Source organism: Macaca fascicularis, chromosome 2, assembly GCF_037993035.2.
Source record: "Macaca fascicularis isolate 582-1 chromosome 2, T2T-MFA8v1.1".
Lineage (NCBI taxonomy): Eukaryota > Metazoa > Chordata > Mammalia > Primates > Cercopithecidae > Macaca > Macaca fascicularis.
The window spans coordinates 110,564,659-110,584,168 of NC_088376.1; the positions used below are offsets into that span (position 1 = coordinate 110,564,659).

Below are 19,510 nucleotides of genomic sequence, written 5' to 3' on the forward strand. Positions count from 1 at the left end.
ACTATAAATAGAAAAAACCACCCCCAGAAAAGCTGGCAAATTCAAGAAGAAAAAGAGCTATTTTAGGGTCTCTCTCTCCTTTCAGTCTGTAAGATCAGGGTGAAGTATTTAGGCAAGGAAACGGGTTTTTGTCTTGAATATCATAAATATTTCAATCTGATAGAAATTATTGGAACAATAGTCCAAGATAAGTTCTGCAGGCAAATTAAAAACAAAATGATAATCAGTTCCTTAAAGAGACTTCAAAATTTGCCTTCATTCTCTGTAGTCTTTACAAGGCTAAATGATACAATGAATGGAATGAAAGTCACCCTTTAGACTGGATCTACTATTTCTATCGCCCTCCTCCTTCCTGTGGATTTCTTAACCTAGAAATGCCATTCAAGCAAATAGTCATCTTCTATTGGGAGCAAAGCTCTTTATACTAAATGTTCCCAATTAACTAAAAACAATACGACCATTCATGCCTTAAGAGAGCACTGGAAAAGGGCTGTCAGGGGCAAACCTTGGCTTTGGTAGCCGCTGAGGCAAGAGCAGCTGCTGCGGCTGTGGCAACATTTCCTTCGGAAATTTCATGTTCTACTTTCTTCTTCCCAGTATCACTTTCTCTTTCTTTACACGTATCAGTGAGTTCTTTGTTCTCTTCAGTCTCCTTTTCTTCTGAAAATATCAGAAAGCTTTATTACTAGTGTGCCCAGTCTCAAAAATCCATCTTTCTCCTCACCTCCACCACCGTAACAAACTAGGACTGATGTGACAAAGAGATGTCAATGCTTTTCTCATTTCTTTTTTTTTTTGAGACGGAGTCTCGCTCAGTTGCCCAGGCCGGAATGCAGTGTCGCGATCTCGGCTCGCTGCAAGCCTCCCGGGTTCACGCCATTCTCCTGCCTCAGCCTCCCAAGTAGCTGGGACTACAGGTGCCCACCGTCACGCCCAGCTAATTTTTTGCATTTTTAGTATAGATGGGGTTTCACCGTGTTAGCCAGGATGGTCTCAATATCCTCAATACCCGCCTCGGCCTCCCAAAGTGCTGGGATTACAGGCGTGAGCCACCGCACCCGGCCAATGCTTTTTTCTTTTTAAGAGTTCTGTTGAGGCATTCCATGCATTTAGGTTTGCCTCTATTGGGGGACATGTTTTCTAAACAGTACACTTGTTTTCCTATCATTTTGCTAAGTTCTATGTGGAGGTCCCTTGGATATATATATAAAGGAAAATTCAGGGGAACTAAGTCTAAAACCAACATACTTGCCTATCAGTCAATGAAATGCCCTAGGAACTCTAGGGTCTGTAGGAAATCAGAAGCTGACAACAGACTACTTCTGTAAGCCTGACAGGCATGATGGGGTGTATCAGCAACTGACACAGAAAATAAAATGGCAAGTCTGTGAGGTGACTTCAATACTGCTGAATAACTTGTTGTTCTACATATTAAAAGCACAGAGAAAAAGTGTAGCCACCAGCATTAGTATTAGTACCTATGTGATAAATGAAACTCAATTACATACTTACTGTTACATTAAGAAACAAACCCAAAATAAAGGGGAAATATTTCTATATAAACCACCTTCATTTCTCCAGTGCCTTTTACAGTTTCACATAAGAATATATAAGGAGTTTCCTCAAATTACCTGATTTGGTATCCTCACTCACTTCACTATCCTGTTCCTTTTCACTATTTTTTTCATTTTCTCCATCTTGTGCTTTATCACCTTCATCTGTTTCATTTTCCACTTTGTTTTCTGCCTGAAAGGGATACAAAGCAAGAGGACAGGCAGTGAGCAAAAAAACCCCAGACCTTTTTACGAGTAATTATCTTAGACTAGCAAAAGGTTCCAATATTTTTGGCAAGAAGTAGACTAGATTCAAAAGTGACTTGTAGAGAACAGCTGGAAAAAAACTAATAAATTCTGAGCAATACTTTCTACCACTTCAACACTTGAGTGCTCACAAGATATTCCTCCGAAGCACAGAGTCACTGCCCTCTCTGCATACTCTGCTGTAAAGCAAGGTTTACAATGCCCAAAGGAAAGTGAAGGGAATGAACTGATATTATTTGTTGACTAAAAACAGGCCAGGCCGGGTGCAGTGGCTCACACCTATAATTCCAGCACTTTGGGAGGCTGAGGCGGGCGGATCCACCTGAGGTCAGTAGTTTGAGATCAGCTGGCCAACATGGTGAAACCCTGTCTCTACTAAAAATACAAAAAAGAAATTAGCCGAGCATGGTGATGGGAACCTGTCATCCCAGGTACTCGGGAGACTGAGGCAGGAGAATCCCTTGAATGCCCAGGAGGCAGAGGTTGCAGTGACCCAAGATCACGCCATTGCACTCCAGCCTAGGCAGCAAGAGTGAGACTCCATCTCAAAAACAACCACCACCAGCCGGGCGCGGTGGCTCACGCCTGTAATCCCAGTACTTTGGGAGGCTGAGACGGGCAGATGACGAGGTCAGGAAATCGAAACCATCCTGGCTAACACGGTGAAACCTCGTTGTATTAAAAAAACAAAAAAATTAGCCGGGCGTAGTGGTGGGCGCCTGTAGTCCCAGCTACTTGGGAGGCTGAGGCAGGAGAATGGTGTGAACCCGGGAGGGGGAGCTTGCAGTGAGCTGAGATCACACCACCGCACTCCAGCCTGAGGGACTGAGCAAGACTCCGTTTCAAAAAGAAAAAAAAGGAAAAAGAAAAAGAAAAAAAACCCCACCACCACCACATACACGTGTGTGTGTGTGTGCGTGTACTTAATAATTACTGATTTAAAGAATTAAGAGCTTTTAAATTTCACACCATCAACAAAGAAGTTGAAATACTGCTGGAAAAGTTGACAAAGTCTTTTAATACAGCCATCTGCTAACAGTTTCAGGAAGAACCATGAGAGAACATCAGTGATCATGCTTTAGAAACTGAAAAAACTGCAACTGACTATCACTGACTTCATGAGGCTATATTGTTTGCTTAGAGGTAGGGTCCCCATACAGTGCCTAGGGTGGTTTCAAAGTCCTAGTGTCAAGTGATCCTCTAACCTTCCAAGTAGCTGGGACTACAAGTATGAGCCACCACACCCAGCTGAGATTATTATAGGAATTAAATGAAATAAACAATGTGAAGTACAAATATCATCTTTAGAATGCTGCAGGAACTATAATCAATTTCATTATTACCCTCACCCTCCCCTTGACTATATACAATTTTAGAATACCACATGTAATCAAGACCTTCAATCCTGGCTTATATATATTCACTCAAATAGTGACTGACTGCTCACTACGTGCAGTAAAAGCATTAGGAATACAAAGGCCCAGAGGCTGGGCGTGGTGGCTCATACCTATAATCCCAACACTTTGGGTAGCCAAGGAGGTGGATCACCTGAGGTCAGGAGTTTGAGACCAGCCTGGCCAACGTAGTGAAACCACGTCTCTACTAAAAATACAAAAATTAGCTGGATGTGGTGGTGCGTGGCTGTAATTCTAGCTACTTGGGAGGCTGAGGCAGGAGAATCACTTGAACTCAGAAAACGGAGGTTGCAGTGAGCCAAGGTTGCGCCATGGCATTCCAGCCTCGGTGACAGAGTGAGACTCTGTCTCCAAAAAAAAAAAAAAGGAATACAAAGGCCTACATCCTGACTTTTGTAACCTCCTGTTCTGCCACACCCATGATGCATTTACAGTCTCCTACAGAAGAGAGATTGAGCCACTAACACACTGGCTTTAGTGTCTCTCCTCCCCAACCAGTGTGAATCTTTGATTTTCTAACCTCTATTTCAATCTTTATATTTCTACCTACTCTTTAAAACCTACCTCAAATGTCATCTTCTCATTAATTATTTTCTAAAGATTCTTCAGCAGGCAGTTAGCCCTCATAGGAAATCACTTATTATTCTGTCATTCTCTTCTGGCACAAGTATAGGACTCAAACCTTACAATTCGATATTCACAAGAACCACAACTTTTTTTCTGTTGTTGCTGAGACGGAGTCTCACTCTGTTGCCCGGGCTGGAGTGCAGTGGCACGATCTCGGCTCACTGCAAGCTCCACCTCCCGGGTTCACACCATTCTCCTGCCTCAGCCTCCTGAGTAGCTGGGACTACAGGCGCCTACCACCACACCTGGCTAATTTTTTTGTATTTTTAGTAGAGATGGGGTCTCACCATGTTAGCCAGGATGGTCTCGAACTCTTGGCCTTGTGATCCGCCCACCTCAGCCTCCCAAAGTGCTGGGATTACAGGCGTGAGCCACTGAGCCTGGCCAAGAACAACTTTTGTATTCATATTCCCAACTTGTGTATTCATATTCCCTCTTCTTTTGTGGGAAATTTGTATTCCTTCTTCTTCTAATACAATGAAATTAGATGTTTAAAATATAAAAGAAGAGGATAGGGAGTGAATATACCTTCTCCCCAGTGAATAAATGAAAAATGTCCCATATTATATCTTGTGAGAACTATATCTTAAACCAGCGAAGTCCAAGTAGCAGATAGAATTACTTACAGTTCCCTAAGAGGGACTCAAAAACACCAAAAAAACAAACCATTATGCTCCAAAAGGCATGCTATCTGTGGTTTTACTGCTGTGAGACTTTACCTTTTCAGGCTGCTGACCATCAGGGTCGGCTTCCATTTTTTCCTCTTCAGCTCCTTCTACAAGTAAAAGAATAAAAACAAGTGCTCCAATGTGGAAAAAGGTAAAACTATTATACAACTGTAAGCATGTCTGAAATACAAATATACACAGTAATACATACGAATATAGCCATACAGTCAGGCACAAAACACACTATATGATAAAGTTCAAAAACACGTAAAAAGTAATCTATGGTGTCAGAACTCAGAACAGTGGCTAACAGGGGGAAGAGGTGAGTTATACAGAAAGCAGGTTCAGTGGGGAAATGGGAGGTCCTAGGGTGCTGGTACTTCTCTGTTTCTAGGTCTGGAATTTGTAGAAATGAACTAGGCTGTCTGCTTATGATTTTCGATTTTCTGTATGTATTAAAATATAAAGGCAAAATAAAAATAATTCATTATTATTTAACAGATGCTTGACAAGTATATATTTTGACTCAGGTACTGGGGGAAACACTGCTGACCCAGATATTCACTGAAATCTCAAGAGGATAACATTTTGGCTAAACAGGACACAAACCAACAAGTCCAGCACAGTATAACAGAGGCACGTATCAACAAATTACAAGAGAAAATTGTTTCACATATGAGAAAATTATTAATTTTCTATAATTTTAGGAACCTAATAAACTAATGTCAAACTATATAAGCAGCCAGGCATGGTTGCTCATGCCTGTAATCCCAGCACTTTGGGAGGCTAAGGCGACTGGATCACGAGGTCAGGAGTTCGAGACCAGCCTGGCCAACTTGATGAAACCCTGTCTCTACTAAAAATACAAAAAAATTAGCCAGGTGCGGTGGTATGCACCTATAGCCCTAGCTACTCGGAGTCTGAGGCAGGAGAATTGTTTGAACCAAGGAGGCGGAGGTTGCAGTGAGCCGAGATTACAACACTGCGCTCCAGCCTAGGAGACAGAGCGAGACTAACAAACAAAAAAACAGACCAACCGGCCAGGCGCGGTGGCTCCAGCCTGTAATCCCAGCACTTTGGGAGGCCGAGACGGGCGGATCACGAGGTCAGGAGATCGAGACCATCCTGGCTAACACGGTGAAACCCCGTCTCTACTAAAAAATACAAAAAACTAGCCGGGCACGGTGGTGGGCGCCTGTAGTCCCAGCTACTCGGGAGGCTGAGGCAGGAGAATGGCGTGAACCCGGGAGGCGGAGCTTGCAGTGAGCCGAGATCCGGCCACTGCACTCCAGCCTGGGCGGCAGAGCGAGACTCCGTCTCAAAAAAAAAAAACAAAAAAAAAAACAAAAAAAAAACCAGACCAACCAACCGTATAAGCAAAAACTGAGAATGGCAGGGAAGAAACAAAGACAAACATCATCATAAAGGATTTGAACACACCTCTCAATAAGATATAGAGCAGATATGAACACAGAAAAACGGTACAAATGTACATATGCTGAATTCTACATCCACCAATTAGGCAATAATACACATTAATTTCAAGCTCACACAACATTTTAAACATAGTGATTACCAATTAGGTCACAAAGTTTTGAGTCCTCACAAATTTCAAATAACCACTATCATACAGATCAATTTATCCAACCACAATGCAAAGAAATCAGATACTTAAAATATAAAAATAAACTTCTCTATGCATGGAAACTCAATTGTGGGAAGTAAAAGTAGTTATTACAGAGAATGTAAAGTCTTAGGTTTAAATCAGAAAAGAAATAAAGGCTCAAAGTATATGAGCTCTATGTCCTTTATGATATAGCAGAAAAAGAAAACAATATAGAAGATAGGGAGGAAAAAAAAAACAGAAAAAAAATACACTATAGATTTAGAAAAATATACGAGAATTAATATTCCCAAATGTTGGTTCTTTGAAATGATTAATAAAAATGATAAATGTAACTGATCAAGAAAAGAGAGAGATGGCATAAACAAACTATATGAGGAATGGAAGAAAGATCATGACAGAACAAGGTCAAAAAGGAAGTGATAATATATTCTGAATAACTTTATTCCAACTAAAATTTAAAACTTAGATCAAATGGGAAAATTACTAAAAATTTATTTTTATCAAACTGATTCCAGAAGACAAAGAAGTCCTGAATTGTCTTTATATTAGTTAGAAAAACTGAAATAACTATAAAACTTAAAAATACACTAGTCCAGATGTTTTATACTGGGAAATTCTACCAAACTCTTAGGGAAAAGATGATTACAATCTTACATAATCTTTCCTAGAGTATAGAAAAAGAAGGAATTCCCCTACCTCAGTCTATGATACCAGTATAACTTTGATTCACAAATCAAATAGGGATAATGGGTAAGAAATATTAGAGGCTAGGCTAAATCTCATTTGTAATCACAAATGAAAAACTAAGCAAATTATATGAAAACAGAATAGAGCAATGTGTTAAAAAAGAAAACCTATACTAGACAGAGTAATATGAAGGATGACTTAATATTAGTACTCTACAAACCTATTTAATTAAATGCATGTAAAGTATCTGACAAAACTCAGTATTGTCCATTATAAGCTCCTGGAAAATTAAGGCTACAAAGAAGGTTCCTGATCTCCAAAAGGCTGTTCTCAAAAATCCTACAACAAATAACATTATTCACTGAAAGATGCCAACAGTATTCTCTATATAAAATTAAGAGCAAGATAAGAATACAAATATTATTATTTCCCTTCAATATTGTCATACAGGCCAAAGCCAACACAGTTAATTAAGAAAAAAATCTTAGGCTGGCCATAGTGGCTCATGCCTCTAATCCCAGCACTTTGGGAGGCCAAGGTGGGTGAATCACTTGAGTCAAGGAGTTTGAGACCAGCCTGGGCAACACTGTGAAACCCCGTGTCTACAAAATATACAAAAACTAGCCAGGCATGGTGATGAGCACCTGATCTCAACTACTCAGGAAGTTGAGGGAGGAGGATCGCCTGAGCCTAGGAGGTCAAGACTGAAGTGAGCTGAGACCTTGCCACTGCACTCCAGCCTGGACGACAGAGTAATACCCTGTTTCAAAGGAAAAAAGAAAGAAAAAAGGAAAGCTGAAAAGATATGCAGAGAGTAAAACTGTCTACATACAAAAATCTGCAGAAAACTTATTAGAAATAATGATAGGGTTTTGGAAGGGAGTGAGTTATAAAATTACCATATAAAACCAACTGCTACATTTTGATATGTTAACAAAAAAAAATCTAGATAAAGACACATGAAAAAATAAAACTTGAATGTTATCTTAAACAAGACACAAAAAGCACTTAGGATAAAAATGACAAACAACACTTTTAAAAAATTACTCTTATGTATATTTTTAAGAGAAACGGTCTCCCTCTGTAATGCAGGTTGAAGTGCAGTGGTGAGATCACAGCTCACTGCAGCCTCAAACTCCTGGGCTCAACTGATCCACCCACCTCAGCCTCTTCAGTAGCTGGGATTACAGGCGTGCACCACTGTGTCTGGCTAATTTTGTTTATTTTTTGATAGAGATGGTGGTTTCACTATAATGCACAGGCTAGTCTTAACTCATAGCCCTAAGCAATCCAACCACTTCTGCCTCTCAGAGTGCTGGGATTACAGATGTGAGCTATCGCATCCATCCCTGAAACAAAGAACTATTAAAATCAACGACTTCTCTTCATTAAAAGACTCCAAAAGAAAGAAGAAAGAAGTAGCATGTAGTGTAGTAACTTGCAAAAGATTAGTACATAAGGCTGGGCGCGGTGGCTTAAGCCTGTAATCCCAGCACTTTGGGAGGCCGAGACGGGCGGATCAGAGGTCAGGAGATCGAGACCATCCTGGTGAACACGGTGAAACCCCGTCTCTACTAAAAAATACAAAAAACTAGCCGGGCGAGATGGTGGGCGCCTGTAATCCCAGTTACTTGGGAGGCTGAGGCAGGAGAATGGTGTAAAACCCCGGAGGTGGAGCTTGCAGTGAGCTGAGATCCGGCCACTGCACTCCAGCCCGGGCGACAGAGCGAGACTCCGTCTCAAAAAAAAAAAAAAAAAAAAAAAAGATTAGTACATAAGATCTATACAGAAAAAGACAAATACTCTACAAAAGTAAGGAAGTCAGGAAGAGTTGCTTTACAGGAGTACATATGACCAATAAATATAAGAAAAGATATTAGGTTTTGCCCAGTGCAGTGGCTCAGACCTGTAATCCCAACACTTTGGGAGGCCAAGGCAGGTGGATCACTTGAGGTCAGGAGTTCGAGACCAGCCTGGCCAACATGGTGAAACCCCGTCTCTACTAAAAGTACAAAAATTACTGGGTGTGGTAGCGCATGCTGGTAATACCAGCTACTCAGGAGGCTGAGGCAGGAGAATGGCTTGAACCCAGGAGGTAGAGGCTGCAGCGAACCAACATCGCGCCTCTGCACTCCAGCCTGGGCAACAGGGCGAGACTTTGTCTCAAAAAAAAGAGAGATACCTAATATAAGACCACGATGAAATGTCATTTTACACCTGCTAGATCAGCAGAGTCTAACACCAGAAAGGACTGGATCAAGTGTTGCTGCCTGAAATATAAAACAGCACATACACTTTGGAAAAAAAAACTGAAATTTCCAGCCCACGTATGGTGGCTCATGCCTATAATCCCAGCAATTTGGGAGGCAGAGGCAGGAGGATCACCTGAGTCCAGGAGTTTGAGACCACTCTAGGCAATGTAGTCAGACTCTGTCTCTATCAAAAAAGCAAACAAACAGACAAAAAGCAATTAGCCACGCATGATGGTACATGCCTGTAGTCCCAGCTACTCAGGAGGACTGCTGAGCCTGGGAAGTTGAGGCTGCAAAGAGCTATGATCACCCCACTGTACTTCAGTTTGGGTGGCAGAGCGAGACCCTGTCTGAAAGTAAGCAAACAAACAAAAAAATTGGAATTTCCTAAAATGTTGTTACTCATAGAACCAGTCCACAACAAAATAACGATTTGAGCAAGACGTGTTCAAAGTTCAATATTCAAGAACGTTCACTACTCTTCCTTCACTGACAAATTCATCTGATGAAAAAGTGACAAATGACATAGACAGCAAGCTTAGTGATGCAAGCTCCTTATCTTGGCGTGTCGGCTGGTCGATCACCCACACTTTGAGTAGCACCGCATCTAAGAGACATCCTGTGCATGTGCACTGTGAGGCATATACAAGACAGTACATGCATGTGTAACATAGAAACCACTGGATACAACCCAAACTGCTCATTCAATAACAGAATGGATAATTAAACTGGATTAGAATCACACAAGAGGATTTTACAGCAGTGAAAACAAACAGCTACATGCATAATGTAACCACATGAATAAATCTTAAAAACATAATATGGAGTGAACAACAACAAAAAATCAAGTTTCAGAAGTCTGACACGGTCACTTAGAGGTCCAAGAAAAAAATAAAGTCTGAATATACCATGTTTTATAAACTTTAAAAAAAAATTACATGTCACATAGTGCTTAAGTACATTTATGTTTGTGATAAAAGTTATTTTCACAGTACTTAATTCTAACTCAAAATTCAAGATGCTTAGTGCTGGGAAAGGGAAAGTGAGAGAAGATATGGGAGGAACAGACTGATTCAAATTACTGGTAATGTTCTAATACTTAGTTCAAATGAAATATATAACCTGCATTAAGACACATTGTAATATAATAATGAAGAGAGATGAACAAAAAACTAAACAACTAAATGCAGATGTGATTATAAAAAACCACAAAATGCAAGGCATGGGTGGCTCATGCCTATAATCCCAGCACTTTGGAAGGCTGATGTGGGAGGACTGCAGCCAGCAATTCAAGACCAGCCTAAGCAACAAAGCGAGACTCCATCTCTACAAAAAAATTAAAAATTAGCTGGGCATCGTGATACATACCTGTGGTCCTGGTTACTTGGGAGGCCGAGGAGAAAGGACTGCTTGAGCCCAGAAGTGCAAGGCTACAGTGAGCAATGATTGCCACTGCACTCCAGCCTGGGTGACACAGGGAGACCTTGTCTCTAAACAAATAAAAATTAAGGGCCGGGCACGGTGGCTCAAGCCTGTAATCCCAGCACTTTGGGAGGTCGAGACGGGCGGATCACGAGGTCAGGAAATCGAGACCATCCTGGCTAACACAGTGAAACCCCGTCTCTACTAAAAAATACAAAAAAAAAAAAAAAAAAAAAAAACGAGCCAGGCGAGGTGGCAGATGCCTGTAGTCCCAGCTACTTGGGAGGCTGAGGCAGGAGAATGGTGTAAACCTGGGAGGCGGAGCTTGCAGTGAGCTGAGATCTGGCCACTGCACTCCAGCCTGGGCGACAGAGTGAGACTCCGTCTCAAAAAAAAAAAAAAAAGGCTGGGCGCAGTGGCTCATGCCTGTAAAGCCCAGTACTTTCAGAGGCAGGGGTAGGACAGCTTGAGGTCAAGAGTTTGAGACCAGCCTGGTCAATATAGTAAAAGCCCATCTCCACACAGAAAAAAAAAAAAGAAGAAAAAAAAAAAAAATTAGCTGAGCACAGCAGCATATACCTGTAGTCCCAGGTACCTGGGAGGCTGAAGCAGGAGGATCACTTGGGCCTAGGTGTTTGAGGCTACAATAAGCTATGACTATACCTCTGTGTACTTCCGCCTAGGTGACAGAACAAGACACTGTCTCAAAAGAAAAATTTTTTTTTGAAATGGAGTCTCGCTCTATCACCCAGGTGGGAGTGCAGTAACATGCTCTCAGCTTACTGAAACCTCTGTCTTCCAGGTTCAAGCAATTCTCATGCCTCAGCCTCCTGACTAGCTGGGATTACAGGTGTCAGTCACCAGGCCTGGTTAATTTTTGTACTTTTAGTAGAGACAGAGTTTCACCATGTTGGCCAGGCTGGTCTCGAACTCCTGACCTCAAGTGATCCACCCGCCTCAGCCTCCAAAAGTGCTGGGATTATTGGCAAGAGGCCACGGTGCCCGGCCAATAATAACTTTTTTAAAAACTAAAAATTTTAAAAGGCTGGTTTTATACAAATAGGAAACAAGGATGAGATTAATATCTGTATTTCTCAGTATCTTTATTAACTGTATCATCCTCTTGGTATTCCATGAAATGGCAAGGTAGGGGAGTCAACCCAATCTTGACTTTCTTCGCTCTCTCACCTTCCAGTAGCAATTAGTCAATAATTTCTATCAACTCTATCAGTGAAAATATCTCAGGCTGGGCGTGGTGGTTCACTAGGAATTTGAGAACAGTCTGTGTAACAAAGTGAGACCCTGTCTCTACAAAAAATTAGCTAGACGTAGTGCTGCATGCCTAGGGTCCCATCTACAAAGGAGGCTGTGAAAGAAGGTTGCTTGAACCCAGAAGGTCTCTTGATCCTAGGTCAAGCCTGCACTGAGCTGTGTTCAAGCCCCTGCACTTTAGCCTGGGTGACAGAGTGAGACCCTGTCTCCAAAACAAAACAAAACAAGACAAAAAACAACCCTCAAATATGCAGCCATACAGTGAATATGAGCAGACATTAGATGAAGATAAAGGTTCAACCTTCTTAAAATGAGTAAAACTGAAGTTAAATAAAACTGAAATAAAAATGACAGTAGCCTTAGGCTACCTGGGAGGCTGAGAAGGCAGGAGGATGGCTTGGGCCTAAGAGTTTGAGGGTACAGCAGGGTATCATTGTGCCACTGCCCTCCACACCAGGTGACAGAGTAAGAACTTGTTTATTAAAAACAAACAAAACCCCCAAACTTCACGTTACTTTTAAAATTTCTTTCTAATCCCGTGACAGATTAAGTACAAATTACTTGTAAATAAATACGCATTAGGTCACCTTGACTGAGTTAGCTTAGAGACTGAATAAGTATAATGTGGGAGAAATGCAATATGATTTTTTTCTCACAAAGATATCTGCTTTTGAAATGACTACCCACCATCTGTAGGTCCACATTCCAAAAGGATGACACACCCACTTTCTGTATTGGTAAGGCAAGCCAGATTTGAAATCAATTCTTTAATTAGCTATGATTCCAAGATAAAGTTACATAATATTAATAGCTATTTACATGGTAATAGCACAGTTAGAGACAGACTCTCTATAAGTGAAAAAATCCAGAGACAATGCTCAGGTCTTTGTTTTGGTTTTTAAGATGGGGTCTCGCTGTGTTGCTCAGGTCCACCTGACTCGGACTTTTAAGGTGATGTCTGTTAAGCATTTATTGGTAGGGCCAGGTGTGGTGGCTCACACCTGTAACCCCAGCACTTTGGGAGGCCGAGGTGTGGGGATTCTTGAGGAGGTCAGGAATAGCCTGGGCAACAGAGCAAGACCCTGTCTCTAAAAAAATAAAATAAAGAATTTAATGGTGTGTTGTCCATCTCTCAAGATGCTATGTGGAACAGTATGTAAAGCAATTTCTATTCCACAAAATATTTGTTTAAATCTGCTATGTCTTCTTGAAAAAAGAAAAAGTCTCTCTTTGGTCTAAATTCTGGTCTGAATCATAAACCCTTAGGAGGCTGCAGCCTCTCCATGAATCTCATGTCATTTTGTTGTGGTTGATAAACCAACAGGTTAAAAATCCTTCCCCAAAAACATGTAACCTGACCCATATCTGCAGCGTTAAAGAGGATTAAACGACTTAAACAAGAAGGCATATAACTTAAACTAGTGGGTCATGTGCCAAAGACATTCTAGTAATAACATGGCTAGGAAAAACAGTATGAAAAAAGGTCTAATAACTATTTCCTAACAGGTTGAAAGAACTGGGAGAGGCATACTGGAGAAGAGATTTAAATGTTTGCCACATAGCTGCCTTTAATGTAAGCATGTAATAATCAGGCACTATGACTATTTGGCAGGAACCACCCTCCATTTTCTGCACTTCATTTGTAAACTGCCAGCAGTTATTTTCAAAAACAGACTGAATCATGCTACTTCTATTTTCTGATGACTTCCTAATATCTGCAAGGTAAGAACCCTTCAAAATCAATCCCACAGCCATCTCCAGAGCTGCATGCACTTGACCAGAGTACCTGCTCCCCACAGACCTCTTGGCAATCATTCCAGAATATGCCACCTACATTCATTTTTTTTCCCCTTACTTGTTCCTGTATAAAAGGTCACATCCGGCCGGGCGCGGTGGCTCAAGCCTGTAATCCCAGCACTTTGGGAGGCCGAGACGGGCGGATCACAAGGTCAGGAGATCGAGACCATCCTGGCTAACACAGTGAAACCCCGTCTCTACTAAAAATACAAAAAAAATTAGCCGGGCGAGGTGGCGGGCGCCTGTACTCCCAGCTACTCGGGAGGCTGAGGCAGGAGAATGGCGTGAACCCGGGAGGCGGGGCTTGCGGTGAGCTGAGATCCGGCCACTGCACTCCAGCCTGGGCGACAGAGCCAGACTCCGTCTCAAAAAAAAAAAAAAAAAAAAAAAAAAGTCACATCCTTTGTGAAGACTTCCCTAAAGGACCCAAGCAAAACTAACAGTGTTTCTTCTGCATGAGCCTCTACTTAAAGTCAAAACTATTTTCATAGTAACATTAAGATGTTATTTGCCTTTGCATTCTCATTCTCACACAGATTTAGAGTCTGACACTTTAGAGGCTGCATGATGCACAATGAAATGATCAGTCAGATAGCGAAAACAATGCACTCGTGAATTCTTTCAAAAGTTCCTCAGTCTTGATTTATATTACAGATGGTACCTGACTTATAATGGTTTGACTTGTGGCATTTCAACTTTACAATGGTGCAAAAGCGATATGCATTCGGTTGAAACCATAATCTGAATACCCATATGATCATTCTGCTTTTCATTTTTGATGTAATACTCAGTAAATTACACGAGACATTCAATATGTTAGTAGGCTTTGTGTTACATGATTTTGACCAACTGTAGGCTAATGTAGATGTTCTGAGCATGCTGAAGGTAGGCTAGGCTAAGTTACGTTTGGTAGGTTAGGTGTATTAAATGTATTTTTGACATATTTTCAACTTATAATGGGTTTATCAGAACATAATCCCATTGAAAGCCAAGAACCATCTGTATAGCAAACATCAACAAACATAATCCATATAAACTGAAGCATCTGGGGTTCTCCTAGATATTTTTTAAGAGTATAAAGGAGTCCTGAGACCAAAAACTTGGAGAACTTACAGTCTCATAGATTTCTGTCTTGTCAAAAGCAGAATGAAGCACATGGCAGGAACCCAGTCAATACTTCTGTGAGACTGATCACGTCACTCCCTATATTTAACTGCAAGGATTTCATAAAGCCAGCAATACACAGCCCAAGCTCACAACCTTTGGCATCACAAATCTCTATAACCTAGCTACAACCTACCTTTGTAGCCTATTCTTTCTATGTTCTTATTTGAACTTTGTATTGTGGCCAATCTAGTTTATTTCCCATTCTCTAAATAACTTCTCATTTCTGTTTCTGTGACTTCAATCACATTGTTTTACAGAATCAAATACTTTCTCGAATCTGCTCAGTGACATTCTAAACCTCTTTTACTTTTTTTTGAGACAGAGTCTCACTCTGTTTGCCCAGGCTGGAGTGCAGTGGCACGACCTTAGCTCACTGCAGCCTTTGCCTCCTGGGTTCAAGTGATTCTTATGCCTCAGCCTCCCAGGCTGCTGAGATTATAACGATGCGCCACCACACCCGGCTAACTTTTGTATTTTTAGTCGAGATGGAGTTTCACCGTGTTGCGCAGGCTGGTCTCCAACCCCTGACCTGAGGTGATCTGTGTAACTCAGCCTCCCAAAGTGCTGGGATTACAGTCATGAGCCACCGCGCCCAGCCTTCTAAACCTCTTTTTCTACGTTCAGCTCAAATACTACTTTCTTTGTGAAGCATTCCTCCATCAAAAATTACACGATGCCTTTTAAGAATTCTTTTTTTATTTTTTAAGAGATAGAGTCTTGTTTGGTCACCCAGGCTGGAGTACGGTGGCAGAAGCAGACCTCACTGCAACCTCAAACTTCTGGGCTTAAGCAATCCTTCCATCTCTGCCTCCCAAGTAGCTGGGACAACAAGTGTGCATCACCATATCTGGCTAGGTTTTTTTCTTTTTTGTAGAGACGAGGTCTCACTATATTATGTTGCCCAGACTAGTCTCAAACTCCTTAGCCCAAATGATTCTCCCACCTCGGCTTCCCAAAGTGGTGGGATTACAGTCATGAGCCACCACACCTGGCTCCTGTATAATAATTCTTACAGCCCTTCCTATGTAGAGTTTTCCATGAACAAATAATACTATACTTCATTTTATCGCCAACGCCCCAAATGCTGAAATTATTTTTTTCATGTATGTGTAGCACAAAAAAATAGCTTCAATTGGTAGAGGGTATTAACTGTATGTCGCATGACATGACTTGCCCACAGCAAGAGGCATATATCAAATATCCAAAATGCCTGATTTGATGAAACAATCTCCCAAAGGCAGACAGTTATATTTTGTAACAAAAGTCAATTTCTTCCTGAAAATATACATCCTACTACCTAATAAATATGAGGAAAGTCACATAAATCCTAGTCAGTCCTTAGAAATTAAATGTCCAATTATGAGCTATTCAGAAGTTAGAGTATATATTTCAATATGTTTTTACAATACTTGAAAGAGCCTTTTAAATATAACAAAGAGAAAGCAGCCCATTCCACATGATGTAAGTCTGATGATCAAATATGGTTCCACATTTTTCTTACATGCATTGGCCTAGGGTATTTTCACACATGGTGTTTTAGAAGTGCCTGACTTTAAAAATAATGTTATGGAAATCCTCATGGTGAGAAGAGTGAGGCTACTTATAAGCTATGAATAGTATCTGAGGCGAGAATTCTAACAGTCATTTCTGGGCTATATGTTCTTAGAAAGTTACTTCTTCAGTATTATTTATTGTCAGGATTATCTTAATCTCATAATGTCTAGACTAGTCCTTAACCTTCTTAAAAACTAGGAATGATTAGTTGGGTTAACACAGAGCTGTGACAACTGGCTCAAGATGTACTCATTGGAAACCTGTATTCCATAGGTTATTAAGGAGCTCAGTAGACAATCTACTCATTGACATATTTTTAAAAACTCTGATTATTCTATTTGTGATTAAATTTCACCAAAAGTCATCAACTTGCAAGGAAAACACTTCAATTAACCTAATCCCTCAAAATCTGTCCAAACCAGAATTGAGATGCAGACAGTAAATCCACTCAGTAGCAAAAGAAATGAAATTAATACTTGAGATCAGGAAATATAAATGACAGTAACAACAAAAGGTTTTTGACAAACCCTTGACTAGCCCCTTGAATGTACAAGTACATTCCAACTCTCTTGAGGGAAAGCGCTGGTGTCCTAAAAAGGGACTAAAATCATTGTGTTAAATAACTGATTTAGGAAAGTGTCCTTATCCTTAGGAAATATATGGTGGACTATTTAGGCTACAAAGAATCATCATGTCTTCAAATTACTTTGAAGTAATTCAGGCTGGGTGCGGTAGCTCACGCCTGTAATCCCAGCACTTTGGGAGGGCGAGGCGGGCAGATCTTGAGGTCAGGAGATCGAGATCATCCTGGCTAACACGGTAAAACCCCATCTCTACTAAAAATACAAAAAATTAGCCGGGAGTAGTGGCGGGCACCTGTAGTCCCAGCTACTGGGAGGATGAGGCAGGAGAATGGTGAGAACCCAGGAGGCAGAGCTTGCAGTGAGCGGAGATCGTGCCACTGCACTCTAGCCTGGGTGACAGAGCGAGACTCCGTTTCAAATAATAATAATAATAATTCAAGAAAAAGAACATTTATTTAGAAGGCTAAATATCAAAAAGTTGAACCTAACTAGTAGGTATACAAGATTTCACTGTGCTATCCTATCAATGTATCAGTATGTTTGCTATAAGTAAACAAATTATAAGATAGGCAATTTTGTTTAGTTTCCAAGTCATGTAAAAGAATATCTACCTGTAATCCTAGCAAAACACAAGCATAAAATGTGGCCTTGGGTTGAGCGCAGTGGCTCATGCCTGTAATCCCAGCACTTTGAGAGGCCAAGGAGGGATGATGGCTTCAGCTCAAGAGTTTGAGACTAGTCTAAGCAACATAGTGAGACCCTGTCTCTACAATAACTAAAATAAGTAGCCCAGGATGGTGGTGCACGCCTGTAGTCCCAGCTACTTGGAGGCAGAACTGGGAGATCACTTGAGCCCGGGAGGTCAAGGCTGTAGTGAGTCATGATCATGCCACTGTATCCAGCCTGGGAGACATAGCAAGACCCTGTCTCTTTAAAAAATAAAAATAAAAACATAAAGAAAAATTTAATAAAATCTTTAATAGAGCTTTCTAATAAAAGCCTTAGTTATGTAGTGAAGAAAATTTTCTTTGAAAATCATATATATGTTATCTAAATAATAAATCAATTTAATGACTTCCACATGAGAGTATATTCTCAATTGAACAGTTAGAGTAAGACTTGAAAAAATATAGGTCAGACTCAGGCCAGGCGTGGTGGCTCACACTTGTAATCCCAGCACTTTGGGAGGCTGAGGCAGGCAGACTGTTGGAGTCCAGGAGTTTGAGACCGGCCTAGGCAACATGGCAAAACCCCGCCTCTATAAAAAAACAAAAAAATCTAGGTGTGGTGATGCACCCCTATGGTCCCAGCTATTCGGGAGGCTGAGCTGGGAGAATCACCTGAGCCCAGGATGCAGAGGTTGCAGTGAGCCAAGATTGTGCCACTGCACTCCAGTCTAGGCAACAGAGTGAAACCCTGTCTCAAATACATATGTCAGATTCTGACATTCTTTTGGTCAAACTGCTCCACTTCCTCCACTTTGCATAAAGTAAACATCACAATAATCCACAAATTACCTTAACATCTCATATCCTCCCCTCCCCCACCAATCGAGCTATTATGACTTTACATGAGCCTCCTTGCTGTTCTTCAAGTATGCCAGGTACCTCCTACCCAGAGGGCTTTACACTGGCTTCTCCCAATACTGGGAACACTCTTACACTGCATGTCTACATAGCACTCTTGCTCACCTTATTTACATCTTCGCTCAAAAGTCACTTTCTCAATGAGACTTTCCCTGATCATTTAAAATTGTAATTCCCACACTTTACTCATATTCTTGCAACCCTGCTTTGCTTTTCACAATAGCACATCAGCCAACATACTCTTCATAAATAATTACATCTATACACGCTAAGTTTTACTTATTTGATTAGATTGCTGTCAATCTTACACTCGATAAATATAAAACATAAAGGGGAGAAATTTTGGTTTACTTTACCTGTATCCTAGCATCTAGAACACAAAGAAATGATGTGACAATATGATACACTGAGTTTGATTTTTTGTGATTATGTCCAAGAAAGCTTCTCTGGCACAGGCTCATGCACTGAATGACACTGACTGAATTTTGGTGTAAGGTTTTTGGTTTTTATTTGAGACAGGGTCTCGCTTAGTCACGTAGGCTGGAATGCAGTGGTGTGGATCACAGCTCACTGTAGCTTGGGCTCAAATGATCCTCTCACCTTGTGTTCCTGAGTAGCTAGGACTAAAGGTTTGCACCACCATGCTCAGCTAATTTTTTTATTTCTATTTTTTTGTACAGATGGGGTCTTGCTATGTTGACCAGGCTGGTCTCTATATCCTGGCCTAAAGCAATCCTCCTGCCTGCCAAAGTGTTGGGATTACAAGCATGAGCCATGGCACCCAGACTTCTGTGGGTTTTGCTGGTATTCAGTGGCATATAGAGGAAGTCAACCACAGCTGCTCTGACTGATGCATTTGCCTATTTCAGGAGACAGGTGTTAAGTTCTCAAGAGGGCTTGGGCTCTTTAGTATTATATTTCCCATAGTATCTAAGACAGAACAGTAATTTGGAGCTATTAGGCCTTTAAAGATGCTTGTTCAATGAATGAAAACCACACAGACAAACCTACATATTTTACTTCTGGCAGCCT

The 19,510-nt window shown here is 41.1% G+C and overlaps 1 protein-coding gene across 2 annotated transcripts in view; it reads right to left on the bottom strand.

Moving 5' to 3' along the window:
* Positions 1-19,510, bottom strand: part of SMARCC1 (SWI/SNF related BAF chromatin remodeling complex subunit C1) — a 194,554-nt gene that overhangs the window by 52,482 nt on the left and 122,562 nt on the right. For both annotated transcript variants that reach the window (XM_045386359.3, XM_045386358.3), the window contains 3 exons: positions 4,582-4,637; positions 1,632-1,746; positions 506-660 (listed from right to left, as the gene is read on the bottom strand). In XM_045386359.3, coding sequence (XP_045242294.1) covers positions 506-660; positions 1,632-1,746; positions 4,582-4,637 — 326 coding nt within the window. The remainder of the gene's footprint in view (positions 1-505; positions 661-1,631; positions 1,747-4,581; positions 4,638-19,510) is intronic.